This window comes from Antedon mediterranea, chromosome 1 (assembly GCF_964355755.1).
Source record: "Antedon mediterranea chromosome 1, ecAntMedi1.1, whole genome shotgun sequence".
Taxonomy (NCBI): Eukaryota; Metazoa; Echinodermata; class Crinoidea; order Comatulida; family Antedonidae; genus Antedon; species Antedon mediterranea.
This window is the reverse complement of record NC_092670.1, coordinates 40,970,148-40,997,104: the sequence shown is the minus strand read 5'-3', so window position 1 is coordinate 40,997,104 and position 26,957 is coordinate 40,970,148. Positions and strand designations below refer to the sequence as shown.

The 26,957-nt window shown below is 32.4% G+C and overlaps 1 protein-coding gene across 1 annotated transcript in view; it reads left to right on the top strand.

Moving 5' to 3' along the window:
* Positions 1 to 26,957, top strand: part of LOC140040333 (E3 ubiquitin-protein ligase UBR3-like) — a 54,481-nt gene that overhangs the window by 26,189 nt on the left and 1,335 nt on the right. The window contains exons 28-32 of the mRNA XM_072086196.1: positions 2,639 to 2,760; positions 25,266 to 25,364; positions 25,550 to 25,675; positions 25,980 to 26,132; positions 26,423 to 26,635. Coding sequence (XP_071942297.1) covers positions 2,639 to 2,760; positions 25,266 to 25,364; positions 25,550 to 25,675; positions 25,980 to 26,132; positions 26,423 to 26,635 — 713 coding nt within the window. The remainder of the gene's footprint in view (positions 1 to 2,638; positions 2,761 to 25,265; positions 25,365 to 25,549; positions 25,676 to 25,979; positions 26,133 to 26,422; positions 26,636 to 26,957) is intronic.

The window sequence follows — 26,957 nt, the reverse complement described above, 5'->3', positions numbered from 1 at the left end:
ACAATTGCAATTGTTCCTAAAATCGTAAATTCAGTCAAATAATCTACAGAAACATATTCAGACATGATGACCATTAGAGTTCCAGTTGTGAAGTCAATGACCGCGAGGTTACACAATAAAAAGTTACTTGGAGTGTGTAACGTTTTTGTAGAAATAATAACCAACATCACAAACAAATTACCAAATATGGCAAATAATCCAAATATTTTTAGCAATATTGCGTAGACAGAGGATTGAGATGCATAAATTAGCATCGAGTAATACCAATAAGAGTCACTGTCGAAAAAATCTTGTAAAGAGATATTCTGGAAAGAGTTTTCCATTTTGTTTTTTGTGTTGCTGAACCCTTTAGATCCAAAATCGCATTTTCAAAGTATTTCCATCAATTCACAAATCAAATCGCATTCATACACTTAACCAATACTGAGGCAACGATAGTAAAAGTACAAAATAATTATTTAGTTGTTTTTTTTCACCGTAACTTTCTAAACCGCAAATAATTGCGTCTTCACTAAATTGTGCTATTATCAAAACACTCTCAAGCTCCTAGATATATGTGAGGCTATTTTCATAAATTAATGCGTGTTCATATTTCACCAAATTACTTAATTTAAAGCAGAAATAAGTTACTTTTCTGAAATTCAATCTGTGGTTCGACAGTTACCTGTGAAATGTAAACAAGTGTTTATAAGAAATGCTGATTCATTACTGTTATCATTTGTTATGATCAAATTATTTTAATTAAATTAATTTATTTTAGTTTTAAACTAACAAAATCTTTCTTTGTATTGGATATGACACTAAAAGTCAATTTATCTGATTACGGTCAAGAGGTCAGTGTACAGGCTATTAAGAAATTTACAGTTTTAATTACCTAAAATACATTTTAAATCATGGGTTCTTTTGACAATAGTTATTTGATATAATTATATTATTAACAGCCAGTATGGTGCCACAGTTATCAGTACAATTACAAAACCTTTTAATTCAGTGTTCGGATATCTGAAACCAATCGTTTGCAGTGTTCTTCTTCCAACTTGTTATCAAACAATATTAGTAAAGCTCTGTCTACACTATCAAACCAGTATGACAAAAAGTGTGATGTGCCCAAATATGGTAGTGATATGCCCAAATATGGTAGTGATATGACATCATCATGTCTATATATTGGCACGTCACATTTTTTTGTCATATAAAGTTTGATAGTGAAGATAGAGTTTAAGCTTCTCCTCTTGCATTTGATCATACTAGCATTGGTTAAACACAACTTCTATATAATCAAGGCTAGACAGATTTAAGATGGTCAGAAAAATTAATCCTATTTCTAAGCCATACAATCACTAGGGTGCTTCACAGGGCTTTAGTAGTAATGAACCCCTTTGACTCACATCTGTCTGTGGAGAAAGCTTACTTTTTAGGCCTCCCAAATAATTTTCTCTCCAGGGGTTAGACCCTTAGTCATCCTGTCTAATAACCTTGTTTCCAATGAGGGTGTCAGCCCAGCACGCAATGTTACCAAATCCAGGGTATACTGGCTATGATGTCTGGTCATCAACTATTAGCCAATCATAGTCCTCCTTTCTTTTTTGTATCATCTGGGCTTAACAATAACAGGATGCTTGTTAGATGATGAGTACAATTTGCTCATGTATGCTTTACACTATTAATTGCATGTTAATTGTGTTCTATGATTTCAAATCAATTTATATGGTAAAACCCTATGAGCATGGATTGAACGCTGTAATAAATAATAATAACATAATCATGCTAATAGTAAATATCAGAAATTGGTAAAATACAGTATTTCACATGAAAATAAAGGATAACAGATATGATTAATACATATCATAGACTGGATTAAAATACTGACAGTAGTATAGATATCTTAAATTATAAATTAAAACAGTAAAATACCAAAAAAAATGACAATATTGGGTTGTGAATCTCAATGGATAAAAGCAAAAAGCTAAATCAATATTCAAAATACAATGATACATGATCATAAAAAGTGTAAAAATAGTAAAAGCATTCACGTTGACATTAAGATTCTCATAGCTGATGTACAAGACTCTGTTCATTATGTTTGATTACTCAATATACACGAACAGTTGGAAACCAAACTGTTAATATCTGTACATACTTCTTTATGTTAAACCAGTAATATATACGTATGTGTTTCAACTTGTTTTCAACAAGTTTTCATCTGGCAATGACTAGATGTTAGTGGTTGCTAGGAGTAGCTTTGCTAGTTGGAGAGCAGCGCCCCCTATTGGCAAACTTGGTCTGCAATTTGCCGAAGTTCTTCAGCTTTTTAGGTGAAATGAGTTGGTCATATGCGAGAACCCACCGTCGTCCCTATTAATGGTATTTTATTTTTCCTGATCCATAAATATTCTTTTATAATTTGGTAAATAGTGTGAGATATATAGACACGATGACATCATATCACTACCATATTTGGGCACAAAAACTAGTTTGATAGTGTAGACAGAGCTTTAGATGAAACTATATGGTAAAGTTCATGAGTTCATATATCTTGTATAGACAGTAGTATACGAAAAATAGGTGAATGCATAATAATATGTGAAGAAAATGATAATTCAATTAACAATAATTTCCATTGATTTACTATTTGCAGATCATTTTCAATACATTGCGAAAGTCGTGTGGAGGTTAACATGCACCCAAATCTTAACTGCCTTAAGTTGTCGATTCACACAGGAAGAAAGACTGGCATGGAAAGAGAAACCAAAGAGAATGGTAAGCCTAAGGCTACTTACTTTATAATTAAACAAATAACTGCAACAACACAAACTATGTTTCTGTTTTAAAGTCTACTCTTTGTTTAACTAAAGCTCTGTCTACACTATCTAAAAACTAAAACTGTGATGTGCCCAAATATGGTAGTAATATACCCAAATATGGTACTGATATACACAAATATGTTAGTGATACCCAAATGGTAGTGATGTGACTCCACATTTGGCACATAAACTTTGATAGTGTAGACAGAGCTTTAGTCTTGTTTTTATACAGAGAATTGTAAACTACATTAATCATACCTTCATGGTTTATTGATGGACCTTTGAATGTTATAGACCTATGAATTGATGGACATTTGAATGTTATAGACCTATGAATTGATGGACATTTGAATGTTATAGACCTATGAATTGATGGACCTTTGAATGTTATAGACCTATGAATTGATGGACCTTTGAATGTTATAGACCTATGAATTAAATTAGGTTCATGGTTCAATAGCATTTATGTTTAATTTTGCTTCAACGACATGGTTTATTGATGGACCTTTGAATGTTATGGACCTATGAATTAAATTAGGTTTATGGTTCAATAGCATTTATGTTTAATTTTGCTTCAACAACATTCCTATATTAAATAAAACAAACTTAAAAAAAAAAAGAGGGACAAGCCATTTTTTAATTCGCAATATTATGACTTGAGTTTATTTTATATATATACTGCTACATTCTTATATTGTGTGATGGTTGGACACATTCTAATGTGATTTCCTAATCCTAATATAGATTATATTGAAGCTCCATTGTACCAAAGTTTCGCATAACATAGTAACTGACTTACCTACACAGTAGACCAGCTTTGCAATCTAAAATTAAAATTGATACATAAGTACACACTTAAAAACATGGTCTGGCTTGCCAAGAAATTCATGCTTGGAGGAAATATTTGTATAACATGGCAGTGAAGCAACATGAAAGTTCAGTACACACTTCACCACATGTACTTTTCCAATTTATCTGAACTTTCTGTTTTGTAATGTAGACAAAACCCAGTATTTCCTCTGGGTTTGAATATTTTTAAAACATAAACTTTGTAGGTATGCTTTAAGGAAACATTCATTTAGGTGACATGCAACTGGGTATGTGTGATAGTCCCACAATTCAACAGGCATCCACTTACACAAGAAGGGATTATACTACTTAGTTGATTTTCTTGAGTTTTGAAAATGAACTGACAAGGAATAGTTGGCAGGTTTGGTAAAATACAGATAAAATACATCATTAAAATACAAAACACAAGCAAGATTGATGTGTGTAAAGCTCTGTCTACAATATCAAAATAAATTGACAAAATAAGTGTGATGTGCCCAAATATGGTAATGATATGACATCATCATGTCCATATATGGGACATAATGTATTTTAGTACAGTAGTATACTACTGTACCATGTGAATGTTCTAGATGACATTTCAACTTAATTTGGGTAGAAAGATATTTTGGCACACATGTCGTTTCATACTTATAATATATCAGAAATGCCAGGACAAAATTGAAATGCCGACTGGTGGTCTAACAACATAAAAAAGACAATAACTAGAGGTACAGTAAAGACCCACCCTCTTCACTATAATATAACTTGTGAATACAAGGTGACAACTTGTCACCTTGTATTTTTGATTATATAGAATATTAATACTATTGTTCTATGCAATTTCTAGCCTTGAATTTCAACAATTATAATTTCTCTGTAAGTATTCGATTGACAAATATTTGGATGACCAAGTCTGTTAGTCCCCAGTGACATCCCTAGTGTTACCCTGGTAACCTTCAGGGTATGTTGATTTCTAGCAGTTACCGGTGTCACTAATCCATCTGGTTACTTTCAAGATATAAACAGTCCCCCTGAGGATTCAAAGAGTTTTTACTAATAAATCAAATTATTTTTCAATGATTTTGAAAGATATTTTAAGTTTCGGTGGTGTGTTGTTGAAAGCACAATATTGCCATCTAGTCACATTATGATTACCAACAATTGTTTTGAAGGTAATGAAACTTTTTAATAGACGTCATATTTTTTCCCAAATTTAATTCTATATGAATATGAATTACATGCTTGTGTTTGTTTTTAAGCATACTTGAATGAGTATGAGGAAAGAAACTATACATTGTTATTACATAGCCTATGTAAATACGCGAATGTGATTGGTTGAAACTGCATCACATGACTTCCGCTGCGAGGATCGTAAATCGTATATATCCTCGAGAACGATGATATTGACTGAGTAATTTTTGCGTAATTATCGTGTCCCTATCACTAATCATATAAATTCTCGAGTACGATGATATTGAGTGTGTAATTTTCGTGTGGCAACACTCGCGTTTGCCGATAAATAAACAAAAGTCAACTACTTGAACTCGCGATGAAATTGTCACTCCATCACAAGACAACGCTTCATGCGCTGCGACATGGAACTTGCTTGACGAAATTAGTCATCTAAACTATTTAAACTATGCATACATAGCGCCCTCATTTATTTTTAGTCCTCCCTAGATGTGATGAAACACAGTTTGTGATTGGGGTACGCGCGCGACGCACTGAACATCTGGTGATTTGGCTCGAAAGAAGACGAATTATTATTTATTCGGCCTACCGGATATTATAATATTAGTATTATTAATGTAGGCTTATTGATGGAAATTCTTCTGTAATTATTTAAACGACCTAGGCTAGTGAATATGTTATTGTCAAGGAATCATTAATTAGTAATTATCTGTATATTATTCTTCGAAAGGTAAGGTGTCTGGGCAGCTTGTTTACATACAATACAAAAAGGAGGCCTAGCCTAGCTACCCGACCCAGCAGCCTGATATTCTACTTGTTGTTGGCTATGTAATATAACAGATATCACCTTTTATATCGGTAAAATATAAGATTAGACATCCCCTCGGGAATGATATTAAGTTCTTGGGAATTATATATTCCCTCGAACATAATATCATTCCCTCGGGGATGTCTAATCTTATATTTAACCTCTAAGCAGTCAATATCTGTATATTGTTTCATCTTCGTGTAATATACAAACTTAAGCTCTGTCTACACTATCAAACTAGTTTTACCAAAAAGCATGATGTGCCCAAATATGGTAGTTATATGACATCATCATGTCCATATGGACTCATCACGTTTGTCACATAAGGTTTGATAGTGTAGACAGAGCTTCATGATGGTTATCTATAGGAAAAAGTTCCCTTTGCATATATAATGTAGGCCTGATATTTTGAACAGTGCAAATAACACATTTCCAAGATTTGTTTTTCTTTTAATTCTAGGACGCTTCAGCCTATTCACAAATGCATATATATATTTCGTTTTCTTTCAGTAGGGTAGCCCTCTGATGATTGTAAACTTTCACAAAGACAATGTTGCCATGTGTATGATTGTGATCTATATTTAGAACTTGTCCTAATGTTCACATACAACATGTCTGATATTTTAAGATAGATACTTATTCATACTGACATCTGAAACACAGTACACATATATTAATTGTTTACTTGTTGCTGTACAGCTTTACTTTGATGAGTGTGAGAACGAGGATGAATATAGAGGGGTTTATTTAACTATACACAGTTGGCACCCTTGCCCCTGTCCTTCCCCAAGTAAGTTACTTTGTGGCATTGACTTCTAATGCTGAAACGTGTGCAAACCTTAGCTTAGCTTATATGACCATTTTTTGTTTGAAATGCAAGGATTTTGTACATAGGTTCTGCAGCTGTTTGGTATTAGTGATCATTTTCCTGCCCTCGTATTTAGTATTTCTTTTTTCCAGTCATGATACCGTCAGGGATCCTCTCCGCGTGATATTACTATTTTATATCATTTTTAAGGGATGGACTTCTTCATATTGTAGTGGAGCTGTAGCTTGGTGGTTAAAAATTGCTTTCCAATCCCAAGATCCAGGGTTCAATTCTGACATAGTGCCAGGGTTATAAGTCACAACTCCACTAAGCCTCAAATGAGACTCTTTATCTATCTGGTTGTGAACATACCGTATATCCTCTGGTATAATTCAAGTACTAGAACATGAAATTGGGGGTCGGACTTTACCTGGAGAAACCCTTGGTTCTGGAAAAAAAATTATTGGTAAACATTTCTTGTAAAAACTCATCTGAACTTGATACAGTTCAGACCAAAAGTCAATACTGGGACTACACCCAGGGATGTGCCTGTTTATGTAATCAGACATAAAGTAGGGGGTAGGATTAGACCCAGAGTGAAGTGGGATTATACCCGGGGATGTACGGTATACTGTTTCCATTATTACTTTAGAAAGTGAGATTCCCCAGTTTTTATAATCAGATGTTTTTGTTTGATGCTGTCCCGCCATTTATTTCCATAAATTTAATAACCTGTATATTTGCCTTATTCATCAATATTTTAAATATTAAACAAAGACAATTATTGCGGCAACAATTATCACTCAAGAAAAAGACCATAACCCTTATTTATACAAAGTTTTAACTTCAAACTTTTAATCATAATTATTGCAGCAACTGCTCTCACAATGGTCATCTTAGAGCCATTCACAAGGACATTTATCAAATATAATTATCATGATTTAATATTTATCACGATGGCAATTTGTTTAACCATGAAATATAATTATTTAACAGACAGTAATATGACTTGCAACTCCTAAGAATTAATTCATATTTAATTAGGTGTACTTTTAACTTGTTTATCAACACATTTTTGTACATCGTTCTAGGCAAATTGTGAAATACAGAGTCACATATGTCACATGTGATACCCTGTATCATTTATAGGCCATAAGCATTAACATACTGCAATGCAGGCACCGCCATGTGATGCACTGCATTTGCCAAGATACTGGTATTGTATATAAATCAAAATGTAAACCAACAAAATTTCATTTGTACCTCATTGTTAAAATGACAATAATATTGTATCATATCGTACAGTATAATGCCATGTGTATAGCTTATTCTCTGTATTTATTTATAATTTGTACTGTGTTCTAGGCAAATTGTGTAATACGGTGTCACATTGTATCACATGTGAAACTGTATCATTTATTAATGCCATACAGTATGTACTGAGAATCAGGTGATTACTATGTAAAGCTGATATAAAAATACTTTATTTCATGTTAAAAGTGACAAGATGAGTCAGGTGAAGATAATGACAAAGATAATGACAAAACTATTAATAATTAAATTTGATTGAAGAAAAGATGAACTTTTGAACTAGAATTGCTACCGTCTCTCGATTTTAGATTACAATAAATTTAAAAAAATAAATGTTCAGTTTTTTCCATCTCTGCTGTTAAGTCTAATTCACACACCCAGGGGCGCCAACACCAACGTTTTGTTTGATGTGTGTGTGCCAGAGTAGTAAACTCTGGAGTTTTGGTATGCAAAAATAGTATTCAAAATGTTATGGCTTAACCAAGGTAGCTGAGAAACAGCTGATAGAGATTACAATCAAAGGGATATGACTCTCCAAACCTGAAAATACATGTGAAAAGTAATATTCAATATTCTTATATTAATGTTCATATACATCACAATGCTAAGTAACCTTGACTACTAAGTCTTTACTAAAATGCTAATGACAACTTAATTATTTATTTTCCTTATATTCAAGTTAATTTCAGGCAATTAATGTGATGTGATTATCACATTTAGTTTAAACAGAAAACAATTAAAAGTGCATAGAATCCTTGATAGGCCTGGCACACTGGAATATAAAATTAGTGTTCATTGTATCCACATATGATTGACAGATGCTGTAAAATATTACTCATTTTAAAATTTAGGACATTTAAAAACTTTTAAAATAATAAACAGCAGGAACTCCAACCCTCACACTCGAATATAATTTTATAAATAGCTTTTAAATTATTAAATGTTATTTAAATTGAATTGAGTTATTTGTGTCTATCATTGTGAGCATGGCCTACTTACTTGTGTCTATCATTGTGAGCATGGCCTACTTGAGTCAGAATCAAATGAAACATTCTATAAATGTAATCCTCTATTTACATTCTAACTTTATTTTGTTTATAACTACTTGAAACTGAGGTTAATTCAGAATGTTAATTAAATTAAATTTAAGATTTTCAGTTTGAGTTATCATAATGTTGTTGGCTAGACTGATTAAAGAATGGTAGGTCTACTCGGCGTTCCATTTCCCCTTCTCTTTTGACTGATTATGAAAGGTAGTGAGGCCCAAGAAAGGTAACAGTTTATTCTGTAGTATTCAATTATGTATTTAGGCCTATATAAAATTATACTTAATTCAGTCAGGTGGACACAATGCAAATACTTTTTTTTAAATAACCATCGGGGATACATTGACTACAGAACTCTGTTATTGTTTTCAGTGTCTCTTAGCACTAGTTTAAAACAATCTTCCAGTTTCGGTTTACAAACAGATTTGCTTCGAAGTTACTTCTGGATTCGAACCCTCTAGTTAGTATGTAGTACCAAACTATAGGACTAGCCTACGTTTCCCCATAAGTTTTTATGATAGCATCATTACATGTCAACAATAGCTGCATCTACTGTAAGGGTGAATACTTACTGTTTGTTTATGACTCTACAATCTTTTACTTAATAAGGAAGGAGAAAAACTAGAAAACATTTTAATTTTTGAATAAAGTTCACTTTGAGGGAATAATTTCAACACATTTTTTGTAATATTTTGTTGTTGTTGTAAAGGCTCCATATATACTGATGGATGCCTAACAAGAAAAGGGTACTTTCCTGTTTTCACTACTTTTCTCAATTTAAAAGTGTCCCTTGTGTATAAAATGTGCTAGCCCCTGTGACCTGTACTTTAGCAGTCGGATAAGACGTTTTCTGATGCTAAAGTCTATGCTTATGTCTCCATCCATTTATAATTGTTTAGAGTTAAATTGTAATATCTATAGAACAGGCGGTATATTTAGCTTAATGTTGTCAATGGCAAATACTAGTTTGTTCATATCCTGTCTTGTTATACCAATACCCTTGACCCTAATGAGGACTTGAACCAACAACCCTTCCATAGGAAGTAAAGCACATACCTGCTGGATCACTACAAGATTAAATAAATTGATCAAGGTGAGAACAAGATTATTATAATCTTATTAGGCATGTCTTGTTGATAAATGATAAGATGTTTGGTAATAAAGACATGTACAAGACTTCATCATCACATCAACATTAACTTACTTTTAATTAGATTATTATATTAACACATTAATTTGTGTTGTTGGAACACTATCACTAAACACCATTAAAGTCTCATTCAGCAATAAATAAAACTGTAATAATTCAATGATTTAATTAATTAAATACATAGTTATTAAGACGTTATTTCAATTTAATAACATTAAATGATTATTTTATGTTTACTTACCGATTGTTATTATTACACAATTTTAAATATATTTATCGATTTATTTATCTTATTATTTTTCTATTATTATCATTCTACCTTTAATTATTAGGTTCTTATTTGCTTATATTGGAGAGCTGTATCAGCTGGCCCCTTGATATCAGCTGGCCCCTTGATATCAGCTGGCCCCTTGATATCAGCTGGCCCCTTGATATCAGCTAGCCCCTTGATATCAGCTGGCCCCTTGATATCAGCTGGCCCCTTGATATCAGCTGGCCCTTTGATATCAGCTGGCCCCTTGATATCAGCTGGCCCCTTGATATCAGCTGGCCCCTTGATATCAGCTGGCTTTTTAAACTTATGAGTTCAGATGGAAGGGAATTGTTCTCTAAATGAAGTTTAAAAAAAATAGAAACGGTCTTATGGTGTGATTTTTTTTCTTTCAATCATTTCTAGCATTCTGAACCCTATAACAACTTCCTCCTTTTTTGTTCACTCTAATTTCTCGACTTCATTACATCCTAAATGATTTTCCACTCTTATTTATTAACTACCTCGCTTTTCCCACTCTATTCTACTTTGAAATTAAATCCCTCTTTTATTATTCTGCTACTCACGTCCTTCCTATTCTCTTTATTTGTTTTTTCTTTCACTCTATCCATCCATTATTGCATTCTTTTCATACCTTGCAACTTCCTTCAAATTAAACTTCTAAATAGTTAATATTTTAAAAGTGGAAACAATATGATTAATTTCATTTACAAAATATCAATCAGAAATTATTTCTAGAAGCTAATTAATTTTTGAATATTCTCAAAAACAGCTGGTAATGAGTTTTTACCTTCAAGCAATTTTAAATACAATCTTGACAGGAAAGATTTTATACTTTCAAATTTTGACGATTGATCAATTAAGGCTTCTATTTTTGAAAAGTTTCCTAATTTTACTTCGGAAGCTTGTCAATCTATTGAATTTGTTGTAGTCATTTTGTCTGTTGGAATGTGATTATCTTCTCATGTAAGTGCAGATGGATCCAAGGATGGGAGTACAGTGCTGAAAGATGTTTGATCAGCCTGTTCATAGTTGAATGACCCACTGACCAGAAAAAAACAGTTCTTTACCTGAATCTCAGTTCTGTATCAATCAATCAATCAATCAATCAAAGTAACATTTATTTCTCTTGTCTTTCATAGAAAATAAAAATTAGCAGTAAAAATTATTGAAATAAGAGGGGCAACATTCCTAAAAAGCAAAGCTTGTATAAGGCAGCCCATAGAAAATGAAAAAAAAAAAAAACAGGACAACACGGGAACCGGAAACAGGACAAAAACAGTAATGAAGACTTTTAGATTCAGGGTACCGAAAAGACTAAATATCAAAACTACAATGAGTGAAAGGATAATTAAACATAACTAGATAAGAGGTGCCGTTTCAATTTAAAAGAAAAACTCTTCTTAGACAAAGCACTTTTTATATTAACTGGTACATTATCCCAAAGTTTAGGACCAGTGAACTTAATGCTATGTTTAAAAGAAGTAGTTTTAAAAAAAGGAATACGTATTTGATTTGCGCTCCGAGTACTGTGGTTATGAAAATTAAGATTGAAACTAAATAAATCATTAAAGTGTGATGGCAGGATCGAGTTTAGCCATGAATAGAGGAAAACACTTTGTTGAAGATGGTTAATATCCTGAATTTTAAGAAGACCAAATGAAGAAAATAAAGGATTGGAATGGGATAAAGGAGGAGCATTTGCTATGTATCTTACGGTTTTCTTTTGGATCAATAACAGTTTGTTTAAGTAGGACGGGTATGTATTACCCCAAATAATATTACAGTAAGTGAGGTACGGGAGGATTAGTGAACAGTAAAGAATCCGGAGTATGTTTTGAGGGATGAAAGATGATAATCTATATATGATACCAGAACTTTTGGATATTTTGTTTTCGACTTGAGTAATCTGATGTTTCCAATTTAGCTTACAGTCCAGATAAACACCAAGAAATTTAGTTTTCTCAACAATAGGTATTAATTGATCTTTAATTTTTAGTTTAAAAGTACTAGTATTTAGTGGTATTTGTGAATTTTTGAACACCATACAACAGCACTTTTTTAGATTAACAGAAAGTTTGTTTGCAGAAAAGTATGTTAAAATTTTGGGTAGATTTTCGGTTGATATTTTAAAAAGGGAATCTATATTTTTATCAGTGTAAATAAGGGTTGTGTCATCAGCATACAACAGAAAAGAAAACATATTTGAGGCATTATGGATATCATTTATGTATAATAAAAATAATAGAGGCCCAAGCAGGGAACCTTGAGGGACTCCACAAATAATAGGAAGAAAATCAGAAAGGGTGTGTTTAAATTTAGTGCATTGCTTGCGGTTTGAAAGGTAGCTTTTGAATAAATTATATACAGGGCCACGGATTCCATAAGTATGTAACTTATATAATAAAATATCGTGATCAATTGTATCAAAGGCCTTCGAGAGGTCAATGAAAATACCAATGGCAAATTCACCCCTCTCGAAAGCCCCAACAATTTCATTTGTTAATTGAAGAAGTGCGGTGGATGTATTATAGTTCTTACGAAAGCCAAATTGTTTATTGTAAAGTATACTATTTTTTTGAAGATAATTGTATGTTCGATCATAAATAAGGCGTTCAAGTATTTTGGAAAAGATCGGTAGCACTGATATAGGACGGTAATTACTGGAATCAGATTTGTCACCAGTTTTAAAAATAGGAGTTACTTTAGCTAGTTTAAGGGTGTCAGGAAAGGTGCCATTTACAAAACAAAGATTGAAAATGTAGCAGAGGGGTTCGGAAATAAAAGGGATAAGTTGTTTAATAATAGACGGGTTAATATCATCAATGCCAGGTGCTTTACTATTTTTGAGGCGCATAACAATATCCATAATCTCAAAAGCAGTCACAGGATTGAGAAATAAAGAATTTATGGATGGCGGAGGGAGGTAATCTTTAAAATTTGCATTAGATGTGTCTATATTTTTGGCGAGAGTAGGTCCAATATTAACAAAAAAATTATTTAAATGATTTGAAATTATGTTGGGATCATTCGTTAAGTTTCCTTCGCAATTTATAGTGGACTCTTCGAAATGCTTACTTTCATTCGTTTTTATGAGACTATTTATAATTGTCCATGTTCCTTTGATATTATCTTTCTGCTGCTTAAACTTTTTTTCATAATAATCGCGTTTTGTTAATTTTATTAAAGAGTTAAGGGAGTTACGGAATTGCTTATATTCATTTATGTTTTTGTCATTCGGATAGCGGAGGGATTTGGAATACAGTTTTTGTTTATGCTTTATTGAATTTAAGAGTTCATCCGTCATCCAGGTCTTTATTTTTTTTTTCCCTGCAGACTGCTCTTGAATTGGAAAATGTTTATCATACAGTCGTTTGAATTCAGTTTCAAATGAAAGTAAAGCAACATTAGGATCATCCGTACCATAAACACCAGTCCAATTCATGTTAGACAAATCGTTGTTTATGTTTGAAATATTTGTTTCGTTAAATTTTCTGTAGGTATGATTAGGGCTTACATAGTTTTTGGGACGGTTTGGTATATTTGATAAGGGTGTAATGTTAAAAATGGGCAAATGATCACTAATGTCACTATAGAAAAGTCCAGATAGACTTGATGATTCAATTTGATTAGATAATATGTTGTCAATTAATGTTGCTGATGTTCGGGTAATACGAGTTGGTCTATTGATTAAGGGTAAAAGGAAATTACTAAAGACAGAGTTAACAAAATTGTTGGATTGATTATCGGACTGATGTTTAAGTAGGTCAATGTTAAAATCACCTAATAAGTAAATTTCTTTGTTGGTTTTTGCTATATTATTTAACAGGAGATCAAAAGCGTCAATAAAAGCATTCGTATCAAGAGATGGTGCCCTATAGATTACACCAACAATAATGTTTTGATTGGATTCAAGTTCAAGTTCAATAAAAAGGGAGTCGCATAGGGAGGGGTCTAGGAAAAGATCAGTTCTCTCTTTGAACACATTGTTATTTCGAACATACAGCCCTACACCTCCACCAGCCCGCCCAAGTCTGTTTTTTGAAATGAAAGAATAACTGGAGATATTGGTTAATGGATTATCATCTTTCAACCAGGTTTCCGAGACTGCAATTATATCGAAATCATAATTTACATTGGTTAAAAATAATTTGAAAGAATCAATGTTATGAAGTAAACTTCTAGAATTAATATGCAGGGAAGAAAAGTGTTTCACGTTACTGAGCTCTCCAATTAAGTTGGTTAGTTGGTCAGGTTGATAGTACTTACAATTGAGCTGGATATGACAATATTTGCCCAGTATCATAAGAAATTTCCACAATATAGGATATCACGTGTGTCACATGCGATGCCTGTATCATATAAGGTCAGATTAAGAGTTTGGTTATGGCCTATGATACTAGGCGATACATTTGAAACACATTTGATGCTGTATTTTGGAATCTGTTGAATGCGTGAGCGAGTGTTTGCACTATCTTGCCTTACTTGATTCTGTAATCCAACAATCTTATTCAACTTTGAGACAGTAATATCACAGACTATAACGCATTTAGTTTTAATTTCTTAACTTTATTATATAATATGAAATTTTATTTTAATACAGAGACATAATGGGAAGCCATTCAGAAAGATAAATATATGATTATATTATTGTGATGCATTGATTTAAAACACATATTGTACATATTTTGGTTCATATTTTAAAAATAATTTAAATATTTATGAATACAATGAGAAACATTAATGTAGTATTTGTTAACTTTGACACAATTTACAAGATGAAACTTAGACGTCGTAATATGAATTCTCAAGTGACACTTTTTCCAATTATAATTGACTTTGCAATTCAGTGATTGTTTTCTTAAAGTGAAACTGTTCATTATAGTTGGTGAATCTGGCTAATTTAATATCGCATATTTTGACAATTTTGGACACTACTTTCCAAATGCCAACAAGAATTACAAAATTTACTAGCATGTCGTTATGTTAAAAATAAAGTGTAAAACAGTATCAGCTGTAAAATTACCTGATTAAAATCATAATTAAAATCATAATTAAAATCATAATTATAACTAAAAATGAACATTTAAAGCAGATAAATAACCTTAGTTATTTTTGGCCTTTTTTCCACCAGTAAAATTTTCATAGAAGTTCATGTTGTTGATCTCAATTAAAAATCAATCTATGAGTTTTAGTTCAGTACAGTGACGGATCCAGCATTATAGATTAGGGGAGCTACATATTTCATAAATGATAAAAATGATCCGTTGCGTTGCAGAAAAAAAAATCATTATTTTATTTTTAAAAGACATGACTGACTAAAGCCTGTTTAGCCCCTGCCTAAATCTGTGCCTGCAGTAAACTTTGGTCTATGATTATTACAGTACATACAAAATGTTATTTTTTACTGTTAAGTAATTTTATTTTGCAGTAAAAAGCATGTAAATTAGACCATTATTTGCTAATAATTTACTAAAAAGCAAAATAGCAAGTTTATGAACAAAACAACTTCATCAGATTTTCAACGATCATTCTTTTTTTTGTGTGATTTCCTTTCACTGTGGATGGTAGCCTTATTAATTGGTCTGGTTTGATAGGTAACATGCATAGGACTGTACATAATATGTTGATCATTCAGTAATATATTCATGCGATAATCTCCCTGTTTACGCAAGTTGTACGTAACGCAGTATTTTCCCTCAGAGTACGATAAATTACAATAGACCTCTTCACCCTGATTCCGATAAAACTGAGCAACAAATGGTAGATTAGGCGGAAACATCTGCGCGCAACCGTCAATGTCCATTGCAACAACCTTTACTCGGTATGGTCGTGTACTACCATGGTGTTCTGGTACCAGCGTTGGTACCCATACTGGAATATCAATGGGTTTATCAAACAGCGAATGGCCAAACACTGTTGGGTTAAGTTTGTACGTGCCCAGTGTTTGTGGCGTGAATGAGATGGTATGCGTACCATCTTTGTTATCAGTTAGTTCTGTAGGGAGTGACTGACCAGTTGGTCCTGTAAGAGCTACAGTTAACAGTTCACTTACTGGATGTCCATCTGTGTTGACCAACTCAAACTTAAATTTAAACAACCATCCTTGTAAAGCTAATCCTTTGTCAATAATAAACATAGTAGGTTTACGATTCAATACAACAACATTCCCTAAATCCTTCAACGCGTTTGTAAACACATTCATATTGCGGATATATCCGAGTACTCCAATCTTCTCTTTCTTTTCCTTTTGTTCGAGCATACTCAATTCGTTAAGCGTATTACGCATTCGTTGGCTTTTTGATCGTGATTGCTTAGTTTGTCCAAGAGTGCGCGATCTTTCGGGTGCTCTTTCATCTAGCAAAACTAAACTCTTTTTCATCTCGTTACGTTTATCAAATATTTTACTCCGTAAATCCCTGTATGACATACTGACCTCTGTTAGCATTTCTTGTTCCCGTTGGTCGATAACATCCCGACAATTTTGAAATGTTTTCATGACTTCTTTCTGAATAATCGTCAAGTTCGTGTTCAATTGTTTTCCTTTCGTGTCCATTTTTCGTAAACTTTGTTGAATAAAATTCCTTCTGTCTTTAATCTTATGCGTAAGATGTTCAATATCTTCTTCATTCTGAACTTTCGGAATTTGTGAGATAGCAATAAGTTTGTGGTGCGATCCTTTATGGAATTCTACCGCGCAAACACCACAAGCGGCTACACGGCAGTTATGACTGCTGCAGAATAATGTCAATGCTTGATTTTTGTGTAAAGTACACATCATGTATGCTTGTGTTATTGAGTCCAACAAGTTGTTGTTTCCAGATGCGGTGCTGGAAAATGATGTCATCGATTCACCTGATTCGTCAAATAGCATTGATTTGTGAACACTGTTTGAATTTTGATAAAAACACATCGGATTTGTTGATTCTCCCGACTGAGTTAATTCAAAATCAACGTCATTAAGATCCTGGTAAACGTTTGATTCATCCATTCCTGCCATTAAGAGGTCGGGATCTTGGTAAATGTTCTCAACAGGACACTCGTCAGTTGTCTCGTAATCGTGCTGTTTCACCTCCTCACATAAGTCGTACCCGTTAAACTCGTTACTTGCTAGTAAATCGTTTAAGTTTGCAGATGTATCACCGTCCGAATCAGCTGCCTCGCTGTAATTTGGAGAAACGCAATGTGAACAAGCAGTTTCAAATCCACTATCGCTTGTAAATTTACTTGACGTGAAGCTTGCATTTGAGAATTTCACCAGTGAGCGCAATCTGCGCATCAGAGATAGTTTTAGCACAGAATCAATCACGGTAAACTTATCGTTAAAAACTTGGCCAGCTCTGCGACTAGATGAATCTAAGAGTTGAGACAGTGTTTCATATTCAGTATCGTATGTACTTAAACTGTAAATGCTGTCAATTGAATGTCGAATACATTTGTTACCGTTGCGGATTCGTGATCCAATGCGAGGTTGTGTACTTCCAAAAAACCCCTCGATCTTCTGAAATTCTTCTGGAGTGAATGCCATCTGGTCAAATGTTCAAACACATATGATCTTTACAAAATGTAAAGCGACACTTTCAATTTAACTTAATGTACGTACTGTGACAGTCGCTTTGTCAATAAGCCAAACCTTTAGAATGAAAGTATGATAAAACCCGTTTCATCACTCTGTTGGTTATCCATAATGAGTGTCCTGCCGCGGACATATCCCCCTGATTGCTGGGAAGAATTAAGACTGTGTTCTTAGAATGGTGGCAGACTAAAGAATGACTAAAATCCAAAATGTAATTTCACTATAAACCTGACAAAACCGATCACTTGTAGACACGATGATGTCATCATATGAATGAGTGAATTGAAGGCCTAAAATAGGTAGCGCAATGATCGTAATTTCTAGGGGAGAGATCTGATTATGAATCCCCAGAGGGGCCACTTTGCTTCCTGTTGAATCAGTCACTAGCCTAGCTTTGAGACGTCAGTCTTCGTACCTTGTTACAAGATCTTATACAGTACAGATAAATAGCTCACATGTACCAAGGTTCTTTCTGATTCATTGTAAAGTATTTACTCAAGATTGAGATAAGTCTTCCTGCTACTGTTTTTTTTTTCATATATTTTTTTTTTATTGCAATATTACATTTTTTGACGATTTGAAGTCAAAGGTTTTTTTTTAATGGTTATATAAAAAACACACAATTCACATGTTGTCAATTTGATTATATCACTACTATTAGATGAAGGGGTATTAGATAATAATATTATTCATATAATTGATTTAGTGACTGCTCACTTTTGTTTCAATGATTTGGCCAATTACAAAAAGTTAATTAGTTTTAATTAAATCTACAATATTTAGATTCTTTGTGTATTATGAAGGTGATGATGGCATTACTATGTCACCTGATTTAGTCGAGTAAATTCCATCACTTTTATTACTACTACTAAAATTATGATATTATGATTCTTCATAATTCATACACAACTTCTTGATTGATTTACTGCAATCAATGAGTGATTAGAGTATAGAGGGCAGGAGATATAAATTGGCGTGGTTGAGGTACGCACTGCGGGAAAAGATGAAAAGAGGTAGTAGGAAATTAATAATAAAGACAGGAAATAATAATGGAAAAAAGAAGAAAATGAAAATCTAATTGAGGTTGATTGAGTTCAGAATTGAGGTCATTTTAGAGCGATGTTTTTTAGTAATATTTATTTAAAATTATTGATATTTACCAGTGATCACATACTAAAAAGATTAAACTTGATTTACTCACAAAAATTGATATTGACTTTTAAGCATTATAGGCCTATTTTATTTACCAATGTTTTAACATTAAAAATATAGGTCAATAAAAGAGTGTAATTGACCTTGACTGACACCTGTTGTTTGTTACAACCTTCAACTCATCCATGGGCATGTTTTGTTCAATCTAAACTTCCCCTTAAAAACCACATACAAATAAAATAGTACTTTTAATTAGTTAAATTAATGAGCCATTATTGGTATTTTTTGCTTCAGTATCTTGTGTCTTCAGTTATATTCTTAAAATGCATATTGCCCACTAAAATCTGATTACTATACAGTAAATATGAACTAAATAAAAAATACTTTTTTGTTTGTTTACATGGCTGAGAGAATAGAAGTAGATATCTAAAAGAGTTTGCACCACTGTGACACAGCTAAATACTCAGTTAATAACTGAAAATGATAAAGAAAGGTAATTTATCTGGTTTTCTTTATTTTAATTTTCTAAGTAGCTTTATCTCAGTCCTTTATATACTGTTTATCTTTAAAATATATGTTGATTCTTAAAGTTGAGACAATGACCATATGTTGAAAACGATAAACGTTCTTAGTTTCATCTGTTTAGTATAACAGCTTATTGTTTTATATTCCTCAATTGTAGTTGTAAATTAGAAACAGCGGGTTAAGAACTAAGCCCTAGACTACCAGACAGGAATAGCACATTATTAGGAAGTTTATTTCTTTCATCGGTTGACTTCTGAAACCGCAAACGAATATTTTTCACAGGCTTGTTGGTCGGAATTATCCTTTGACCAGAGTATTAATTGTTAATAATCGTTGAGTTGTTGCAAACAGTTCACTCTCAAAGTTTAAAGCACAAAAGAGTTCAATGCAATTTAGAATACTTCATAACTAGAGTGTATGTTGCTTAATATCTAATTTTATCAAGAAAACTTGTTATCTATATATAAATTTACGTAAGGGCAAAATTCGGTAAATCACACGTTATTTCTAGAATGTTTACTCGATGGTATATAAAGTTGGTTCGTACTTTTGGTACTGATTTTAACCACCTGATGTAACCCTATTTACTAATTAAATTAAGTTAGATAATTCGTTATTGACGATTAAAACGAATTTAGGTTCAACGATTTGCCCCAAAGAGGGGTGTTTTCCGATCGTGGTATACACTGTCTAATGGATGTCCATCTTGAAAAATACCCGCCACAAAAATGCGAGGAGGCTTTGCATTTTCCTATCTCCTCCTACGATAATTGTTTTTAATAGCTGAAAACCGGTTGAACAGCTAGAGTACAGCATCATAATGTTGAAGACAGGCCGATTTTCTTTAAAAAATACTATTTTGATAGATTTAATATACGATTCTACAAATGTATTGATTTGCGATGAATGGAACATCCCAATCTCTCAGTCTGCCAGAGTTTAACACAAGTAGGTAAATTTATGAGCCCTTTGTTTAACACATAGGTAGGTAAATATATGTGTCCTTTGAGAAAAAACTTGCAATACCTCGACAATACTGTAAATACCTATTAACTATTGTTGGTCCTCATTTGAATCGAACATTTCTTACTGTGAATGTTCGTACTGAAATGATGTAATATAAAAATATATACAAATAAACTTTATTACTGAGATTGTGGAAAGGCTCTACTGTTAGATATATAAACACATTATTAATATTATATACAAATAAACTTTATACTGACAGTTCCTTCTCAACGTTTGTATTAATTAATAATTACCAAAAATATAAACGTCGTAGTGGTGTATCGTGTATTTCAATCGATTATGACAGTGACAGTTTTAACAAAGTATTAAATCGCAAATGTTTTACTGTATTTAGATGTAGGCCTATATTATTTATAGGCCTATAAAACATGAAAGAAATATTTCGTTACTGAGTGGATAAAGAATATATTTAAAAATTGTTCTTCTTTGTACCTATCCGCTTTCCCATCCCTCAACCCTAATGTTACATACAAAACACAAATTGGGTTTCTTTAAATGAGTCCAAATAAAAAATTTGGACTCATTTTGTAATAACTTTCTCCTTCGGAAGTAATTCCCAGGGTGCTAATTTTAGTTGACTACATAAATCATCGTGTCTATTTATTCGTTTCTGTAAATTATTATAGTCCTGCGGTACCACATTTGAAATCGCCAGTTTTGTTACGCTGAAATTACTGTGTATTCGAGAACCATCTGTGGGTACGACCTAGATGGTACGCGAGCGAAGCGACCATACCATCTAGTATTATCAATTTTGCAAGTGTATCCAGTTCATACCACAATTTGAGGCACCAAACCAAACAAAAGGTTGTACCTAAAAAAATTTTTCTTTAATCCCTACTTTTATTATTAGAGAAGTAATTTTTCCTCTATCAGTCATAAAGACTTGTCACTCCTAGCAAAGTCTTCCTCCCAGGTAGATGAAGATTTACCTAAAACTTTTACTTCAACAAATTCAATGAATGCAATTTTATTTAATTTTTAAATAACTTTCGTTATTTGTATTAAATTAACTCAAATAAATCACATGATAAATTATTTTTTTATTAATTAAATTAATCCTGTAGCTGTTGTCGCTCTCATCACCTCTATGGCAACCATCCCACTTTCTGTCGTTTGGAATTATTTAATCATTCGTAATAAAGCCCTGTTAAACCCCCTCGATGTGTGTTCTTTCCTCCCCTTATTACCGTGACAACGTATGTTATAAACTGATTGTGCAAACTACAAACATGCTTTTACAATTTTTAGATTTAATCTGAAAATCTTATTTAATTAATTCAAACACTATTTCAGTTCTAATTTTGAACAAATTCCTCTGTGTTCACAATTTGTACAATTGCCAAAAAGAAATACAATTAAATAATTTTTCTTTAGAAAAATAAATATATTTTGAGAATATACTGAAACAATGAATTGAATTGAATGGGAACTACCATACTACTAATTTATCTTATTTTGGTGGCTTATAGGTGCAAGCTCTCTCCTGAAAAGTTTGTGGAAATAAATTCTACAAAATATTTCAATACACCACTTTTGCAGCCTGGAAACACCACAAATGTAATGGACTGACCTGGATATATAATTTTACAAACAAATTTAATTAAATAACCTAAACCGGTTTATGCTCTCTCCATTGCTGCAAAAGTCGAACAGGCTGTTCGACTTTTGCAGCAATGGAGAGTATCATTGTGACATGTCTTACATCTAGAGTTGACTACCGTTGCGGCGTCTTGACCCTTTGAACGCTTTTTAATCAATTATTAGTTATTTGGCATTATGCAGCAAAAAAAGGCTGTTAGTCAAATCGTTAGCCTTGATGAGGTGAAGTGACATTGTATATTGCATTGACCTTTGGTGTTACATCAGCAGAATTCAATGTCACTAATCAAGGTATTTTGAGTAATGTTGCAGTCAAACATCATCAAACAAAAGAATGTCATAATGTGTATATTGAAGAGCTTTCAATTGTGTTCACACGCACTTGTGTTAAGCTGATCCAAATAATATCTAAGTTACAACCGACTTAAAGCTTAAAGGACATAAGTGATTTGACCAATCACAAGCGATAGATTATTAAAACTATCACTTGTCATTGGTCAACTCGCTTGCGTCTACGTCATCTCAAGTAGAATCAATTTATTTATATTTTACTCCTTCAGTATTCTATCTATTTAATTAGTCTCCTTACAGTTTTTTTTTCATGTTTCTGGTTCCCGTGTTGTCCCGTGTTTTCTTTTTCAGTTCATGTGCTGCCTCTCACAAGCTTTACTTTTTAGATTTTGCCCCTTTTTGTTACCAAATTATTGTACTTTATTTATATCTTTACAAGAAAAATAAAATTTTTGGACTCAATTTTAAATTAGGTTTATATTTAATGTATAAATGATGTAGTTGTTGACGTCAATTGTTACTAATATTGAGAAGACCCCTACGCACATCCTTTCATGTGCCAGTAACTCACCATATAAAAAACATCCAGCAAAAACAGGTATTTAAAAATAGGTAGTTTGCAGTACCGAAGGCTAACAGAATATTCTTCATGTTGACAGAATGAATTAAAATTGAGTGATTTTATGTTTATGTTCATAAAGATAAACATCTTTATCTTGTGAATATGATTAATTTAATAAATATAGTATGTTCATACAATTGCTTTGCTTATATTGCTTTCTTAAATGTCCACCTTTTTTTTGGGGGGGGGGGGGGGGGGGTGGCGGTTTATAACTGTTTTTTTAAAAGCATGAATAAATCACAGTAAAAATGTGTCTTTATTTGCCGCAGGCAGCTATATTTAGCCTTTGGGTATAAAAGAAAAATAGAACACAATATTCAACTTGACTTAAAGATCTCAACTAATTATGAATCATTAAGTCCAAAATCTTTATTTCCCTCATAATATTAAGTGAACTATCAGGATTCATTTTATTTTTACTGATTAAATTCATTTTGCTCCGAGGTATTTTTTTTGTGGGTTTTGTGTTATCAAACTTCCCCATTGGAGGATACTATATAAATTCAATATAATTGTACTAATCGTTAATATTATAATTACTTTGTGTGATAGTCTACTTGAACTTGAACGTAATGTAATTTGCATCCTGTCACCTGGGACACCTGGATAACATATCTTAAATTCCAATCTGTAAAAATCCTTTTTATTGATAGTCTAATTAATGTAATTAAGATAAGAAGTTAAGTATTTGGATTTATGCTTTAGGGTATGTATAATATGTACAGACTTGTATAATTGCTTGTATTAATTTTTTAATTGTTATGTTGATGATCAGGTCACGGGCACACACACAGGCCTATATACTATAATATATTAAACATGGATTACTTTTAAATTTAATACCAGTATTTATTACTTAGTTCCAATATTGTTAGTATGCATGCTTATTTATGTGATCCGGCGCAAGAAACTAACAAGCATTCAGGAAAGGTATCGACATACTTAAACAAGATAACCCCTCCCCCTTTTCTTTTTTTGTTGCTTGAGGTGACCTTTCCATTTAGAGACCTGTATTGGAAGTAATGGTAAATATGCCTAACTACTGTAGCCAAGCTAAAGCAATGTCTACACTATCAAACTTCATGTGATGTGCCCATATGGACACAAAAACATCATATCAACTACCATATTTTGAGAAGATCACAACTTCTTTTCAAACTAGTTTGATAGTGTAGACAGAGCTTTTTGAAGAAAACGAACCCCTTGTAAAAATCCTGGCTACGAGTTCTATCATCATCGTTAAATTCTCTTTCCGTCCAGGCAACTTATTCTCTATGAGTAATTTTAGTTGTACTGTCTTTAATATACTAACTTCCTGAAATCTTTCAGATATCATATGTTATAAATCTCATCTACAAATATATATGGGAAAAGTCTCCATTTAGTTTGCTTCTAATTAATATTAGTAGAACATTAATTCCATATTGTTTTTATTTAACATGTTTTAATATATAGATTAAAATATTTGTTTGCAATAAAAGGGAAGCTGGAAAGAACATGCATATTAAATTGTAAACTTAAAATATAGATAACGAAATAAATAAATTAGGATTACTAATAGTTTCACTTCAGATATTGTAGTAGAAATAAGTTAAGTAAAAGCATGTGGAATAATTTATTCTGATTTAATAATTCTTAAATATGAGGGCAGCATAACCAATTAACCAATTGAATTTTCCAACACAATCTGATTCTGATCTTTGATGACAATTCTTGTTAATATTTATCTGTTTTTACTTTGGAAATTTAAATATATATGATTATTTCCTTCCTAGCTGTTTCCTGACTTTGCTGCCACCTGACATGAACACAGTCTATGCTGCTATTTAGTCATACATGTTTTAGTTTTCAATGTCATTTACTTGTTACCAAATTTATATAATGAAAACTGTTCTTATAAACATCTACCCACTTCATTCTATCTTATTTATGTTATAAGTAACAGTATGTAAGTATGTACATAAGTAGTTTTGTTAATGGGCCATAAGCACAGCTGAATCTGCACAGCACAGGATCCTGTCTCAATGGGTGTATACATGTTTTTTATTTTAATAGATAAATAAGGTTTCAGCACTTAATTTTGTTTGATCATAGAGTAATTATTTATTCCGTGGTTTATTTGCCATGACCACAATCATAATATCGGTGGCACAGGTTCGAGACACTCCTTGATCATAGGCTCTATATGGAATAAATAGGAATAAAAACATGAATATATCTTTACAGATGATCTTTTTGTATTTTACAGGGGTTTGGTGGGTGCCCTGTTGAGAAAATTCTGAGTTCTGTGATTGGATATTTTATTCGGGGTAAACTGTATCAAGAAGGTGCACATATGGATGTTGAGGTAAAAGACTTTAAAGTATTTTCTATTTTTTTCTTTGTGTTAATTTATATAATGGTATCTCCAATCAACATTGTTGATGGATGTTGAAGAGGTAAAACATAAAACTATTTGATTTTTCTATTTTTTCTTTGTGTTAGTTGATATAATGGTATCCCCAATCAACCTCGTTGTATTTCGTCTTTTAGATAACTTCAACCGTGTGGACAAGAGGCAGTATCTTGAATGAAGTAGAGCAAGGATCAATGAACTTTATTCAGATAGCATCTTTACTACAGCATTATTTGTATCGTGTTGACCTTCCAGCTTCAAAGGTATCAGTGTCAGATTTAGTTCGCTGACCAATGACCGGTAAACCCACCACACGCCTGTAAAATCTCAAAGCAACTGATTGTTTTGGACAGTCAATTTGTTTCTATAAAAGTATAAAATAGGATTTTTATTTGATTTCTGGCATACAAACAAACTTTGTCTTAAAACTATGGATGGCTGGTAAAATTTAGTTTGGGCTAGTGGGAAAGCTAATCTACAGGCCCAATGTGCTAATTTAAAATAATTTTAAAAGAAATTTATTAAATTGTCACCTAATATAATGTTCTAATTGTATTTATCTTTTAGGAAGGAGAATCTGAATTTGACACACTCCTGAGCTATTTGAAGCTAACAAACGTAGTAAGAAATGACGACGTCAACACTAGCGACCTGGCAACCATTTTAAAATGGTGTACGGAACTTGACAATGTAGCAATACGATCTGTTTCACAAACTCAGGTTTGTTTTCAGTTTGTGAGTTTGAATTTTGAACACAGCCCAAGTTAGTTCGAGGCGTGACAAAACCATACTTTGAGATTTTCCTGTTACATAAGAAAGACAACTTCTTGTATTCTTCACCTGATGATGGGCTATGTCTAAAACATGTCATGTTAATAAATTTATATTGAGGCGGATTTAACTTGTTTGATTTTGATTTTTTCTATCTACCCTGCCTATGCAGCTCTTTGATTTATATTTATATTCTTTTATACTGTATATATATTTTGTAAACACATTTTTGTTTACAGCAATTACTGGCATTAAATCATGCTAACTACTCTGTTCCACATCTCATCCAACTTCCTCATGACTTCAGCAAATTGTTTCAACACTACAGCAAGCAGAAGTGCAATTTGTGTTATGCTGCCCTCAAGAGTCCAGCACTTTGTCTAGTATGCGGCAACCTCATTAGTTTAAACGCTACATGCTGCAAGCTGAGACCCAAGAATGAAGGCGGATTGGTAACGTTTTATTTGGATAAACATTTTTAATTAAATGAAAATGCAAAATCTGTTTATGAGTTAACTGGGGAAAATATTTCATGATTGAGATTCATATTCGATTTTAATTAATTTGACTGGTATCCCTGATACTAAAGTCACTGATCTAATATATTGTAAAATTAATATGAATTGCAGGATTGTTTGTTTGTTTATTTGGTTTCTCCACACTTAATTTAAACATAGAATACAGAGTAATAATGATGTAATGCAAATGAAGTGTGGAAAAAGATCAAAATAAGCTAATGGATTGGTATATCTATTGATTGCATACAACATTGAT